Genomic DNA, 4283 nt, shown 5'->3' with positions numbered 1-4283 from the left:
AGCAGGTTGGCCATCTCCACGCGGCGGGGCCTGCACAGGTAGCGGTTGAAATGGAATTCCTTCTCCAGCTCCACCAGCTGAGCACTGGTGTAGGCTGTACGGGCTCTCTTGGAGGCCGAGGAGCCTGGGGGGCTTTTCTCGCCACTGCAGGTTTCTGCTGGCCATGAAATGAAATAAAAGATAATTACTTACATGCAGAAATTGAATGCACCGTTTCTTAATAAATCCTGGAACAGGCACAAGAGTTCAACCCCCCCTTCCTTCACCCCTTTGCATTAGCCTGCACTCCATAATCATGTCATTTATTAAGAGTTCTGTTCTCCAAAGCTGCCCCTGGTTTATGAAAATTTGATCATGTCATGTAGAAAAGGATTCCAAGGCCATTTATTTAGGAGTTGATTATTTCCAACAGATCATTTTGAGAAAATAATATTTGGCAGAGGGGCAGTCACTGCAAAGCCAATTAATACTAACACGGCTCAGTGTTGGGAGGTGTTTTGTTTGCTGAGGTATGAACACACACACACATTCTCTGTGTGTTTTGTATTTATGTAACACAAATGTACGTTTTTAAACAACAAATTGCATTTCTGCCAGCATTTTTGTGAGGTTGACCTGTATATAACAGATAGGTTAGAGTGGAGGGTGTGCCACAGAGTTTATATTCATGTATTTGTCAGAACAGTGATATTTCCATACTGCCCTTTTTTCTCCATGGCGTGAGAGATGTGTGTGCATGCAAGAATCTCCACATGTTTATGCATATGCTCCATGGATGCAGATGTACAGCACGTTTACTGCTGGGTCTGGAGGCAGGGAGGTGGGAAGAAAACAAGCACTCCCCTGCAGCATGGCTGGGCTGAGCAGTGGGTGTACGTTTTCGTGTAGCTGTACCTACAACTGCCCGGTTGTGTTTCCCTGTGGTGCACTGGAGGTGTTTGGAATAAACCAAGTGTGCCCGGTCAGTGATGCAGGATGGGCCAAGGCTCGCTCATCCTGGCCAGGGCAGGTGGCTGGAAACCTTGGATCATGCCCAGCACCAGGATCCTTTGTTGGTTCTCACTGGATCCTCACTGGATCCTCACTGCATTCTCACCCCTCCCTCCAAACAAGACCACTCTGGATGGTGGCTTCATTCTCTGGCTGTTTAGGAAAGGGGAGGGTCACAAAAGCAGAACCGGGTACCTGTGCTGGGGGAGCTGTTTTTCTGTTTGGAGTTTTGCCTCGATTCTTTCATCCAGGGGAAAATCTGCTTGGTGAGACTGGCGTTTGCACTGAGGTTGGCTTTGCTGGGGGCAGTTTTACTGCTCCCCGACTGGTTATTGCTGTTGCTACTGGTGCTGTTGGTGGTGGGGTTTGGGGGCGGTGAGACAGGGGGAGGCGGGTGGTGCTCCTGGGGCAAACTTGGCCTCATGCAGCTCCCGTTCAGGTCTTTACTCTTTGCGTGTGGGGTTGTGTTGCCAAGAGACTGGAGGGAGCAGGCAGACCTCTGGTAGTCGTTCTCCACATGAGAGGCTGCCTGGAAGGGCTGCTGGGGACCCTCGTAGCCGAACCCATTGGCACTCCCATAGGAGTAACCCCCAAAGAGTGTGGAGCTGTCGTAGTACGTGGTCTTCTGCATCTCTGGGACACCCCAAAATGAATTTTCCGGCTACCAGGGTCTTGACACCCCTATGGCAGAACATTGGCACCCCAAGGCCACGTGACAGGCCGCTTCCAGCTGTCTGTTGGAGGCTGACCTGAAAGGTTAGGAGAAAACACACAATAATAGTACCCGGCCTATGAATCCATCTTGGGGCCTGAAAGGCCCATGACATGAATAGGGTCCTGCAGAACAGGAGGAACAGATGCTTTGAGCAGATTTCATCCTGTGTGCAGCCTAAGGAGGCTCAACAAATGTTGCAGTACAAAAGTGCTGAGCTGATTCTGGGGACTAGTTTTCCTGGTTGTTTGGTTGTTTCCACCTCTTTTACCCTTAGAACACAGCACACAGGATGTATAACTACACCCATGCTCTAAAAGCACATGTGGTTTCATCTCTATACATCTATTTACTTCTCTATTTATCTGTATACATACATACCCATGCCTGTGCAACACATACACTCCCATATAAATGTGCACATGCATGTAGATGTGTGTGCCATGTGCACATGTGCACATCAGTGCCTGGGTAACACACATAAATATACGAACACAGAATGGATAATTGCTGGATACGAGCATGAAAGGAATGAAAGTCTTGCTTTCCTACCCCTGACCTATTCAAATCAGCCATTTGCACGCCTAAAACCCAGCAAGATATTATCCCATCAAAAATTAAAAGTCTTCTAAGTTTATTGTAGAACCTCTGTCCAGTATATTTGGTTTTAGCCTGAAAACAGTAAATAATACGTTTTCTCCAGGTACCACGTCCTGACACAGTTGGCTCGATCTGCTGTTTACACAGGGACTCACAATGTCTTTGGAATTCAGTGCAAATATTTTAAGCAGACTTAGACAGGGGCATGAATTCAAGAATGTGCTTCCTTTGGCCTGTTGTTGGGCTCTCCCTCTTGCTCTGGTAGCACAGGTTGGATTTAGAAAACATCCCGTCTTGCTGCCTGCACTGCTTTGTACTCATCGGTCTTGAATCTGGAACAACCCTTGGCAAGATGGGATTCCAAAAGCAGTTTAATTGCTGTTGGTTTTTTTTCCTCGGAAAACAAATGAGTCACAGGGCCATTTGTTCTTAACTTTCTACCCCTTTGATTTTTCATCCTTCCTCCCTTCCTCAATCCAAGCTCAAAAAGTCTTAAAACCCAACCCCTCACATTACAAAATGAAATCTTCTGCTTTTATTTTTTTTTAATCTGGCCTTTTTCTTTTCCTTTCTCTCTTTCTTTTCTCAAAACATAAACTTTCTCTCCCACCAAGGCAGAGTAGAAATACCCTTAGAAATATAAAAACTGTCTTGTCCTGAAAATAATCCAATGTGTGAGGATCAATCAAGCAGCAAACATCTTTTAAAAAGGCAGTGACTTCTCTCTGCAGCTTAGAGTTTACGAGCAGCCACTGTGCATTTGGTTTTGAAATTTATATCCTCTGTATATTTAATTGTATCTATTGTATATTTAATTTTATCGAGGCTCTTTCATTCTCTAAAATAAAATAAACTCTGTGGAGATAAAGTCTAATGTGATATTTCTAAGTACCAGGGTTTTACAGAAGCCGTAGCTTGACAATAAATAACATATTTTTTTTCCCTCTCCCTGACTGCTGTGTTCTTATGTCATGTCATATGAAACCTCCCTATACTTCTAACCCAGCCTCAGACAACGTGCCCATGAAGGGACAGCTTCCCTTTTTTACCCTGATTAAATCCTTTATGCATTCCCAAATCTGTATTGTATCTTCCACGGAGATATATTATTGTCTACAGAGGGGATGATATCCTTGCTGGGAGTTATTCTCATTTGGTTTCCTAGCCATGATAAATATGTCTTATTAAAAAGTAGACTCCACTACCCGAGTCGAGGAGCTGTGAATTAATTAACAAACAGCAGCGCCTTTATTATGAATAGGTTTGCTGAAAATATCTGAGAGGGCAGAGGTGGGAATTTCTCCAAGGCCTTCCTGTCTGGCTTAGTTCTCTTAAAAAGAAAAAAAAAATCCAAAACCCAAGACAAAACAAACCCAAACGGGCCAGAGAGGCTCAGCCAAAGCAGCTAAAAATAACAGCGACTTTTTGTTGTTGTTGTTTTAAATGTCCAGAAAATAAATTTACAATCCCCTTCGCCCAAAAGCTCCCTCGCTTGTGGCTTCCTCAGAAGATTTGCTTTGTACCTCATCTCTCAGCGCTTCACAAATGCCGCTCATTTATCTTCGCCCGGGACGGCCGCGATCCTAATTATTTACTCCAAGGAATTGTTGTGTTAAAAAAAAAAAAATCCCAGGCAGAATAATAAATATTCGATTATCTCCTGTTCCAATTAAAGCCGGGAAGGAGCCGCGCCGGCTGTTTCATCACGCTCCAAGTTTCACTTTGCGAGCAGTAACATTTAACCACAAACTCTTTGCCTGTAACTTTGGAGTGCGAGGATTTAGGGACATTTTGAAAATATATAAAAATCAGGAGAAGGTGCGAGGGGGAAAGGGCTGCGGGGAGCAGGGTGCTCGGGGAAAAAATCAGGCGTTCGGGAGAAAAAGAAAAGAAGTCGAAGGCAGAGATATTCTGCTCTAAATCCATCCCCTCCATGTTGGAAATCCTAAATTCACAACCTGCCTGTGTTTATGAAGAAGAG

At 44.7% G+C, this 4283-nt stretch overlaps 1 protein-coding gene across 1 annotated transcript in view; it reads right to left on the bottom strand.

Moving 5' to 3' along the window:
• Nucleotides 1-4060, bottom strand: part of HOXB3 (homeobox B3) — a 4704-nt gene extending 644 nt beyond the window's left edge. The window contains exons 1-3 of the mRNA XM_010008577.1: nucleotides 3826-4060; nucleotides 1186-1739; nucleotides 1-157 (exon numbers count right to left, since the gene is read on the bottom strand). Of these exons, the coding sequence (XP_010006879.1) occupies nucleotides 1-157; nucleotides 1186-1621 (593 nt within the window). The 5' untranslated portion in view covers nucleotides 1622-1739; nucleotides 3826-4060. The remainder of the gene's footprint in view (nucleotides 158-1185; nucleotides 1740-3825) is intronic.
• Nucleotides 4061-4283: the final 223 nt, after the last annotated feature.

Source organism: Chaetura pelagica, unplaced genomic scaffold (genome assembly GCF_000747805.2).
Source record: "Chaetura pelagica isolate M959 unplaced genomic scaffold, ChaPel_1.0 scaffold462, whole genome shotgun sequence".
Classification (NCBI taxonomy): Eukaryota; Metazoa; Chordata; class Aves; order Apodiformes; family Apodidae; genus Chaetura; species Chaetura pelagica.
Note: the sequence above shows the minus strand (reverse complement) of the source record. Positions and strands in the feature narration are given on the sequence as shown.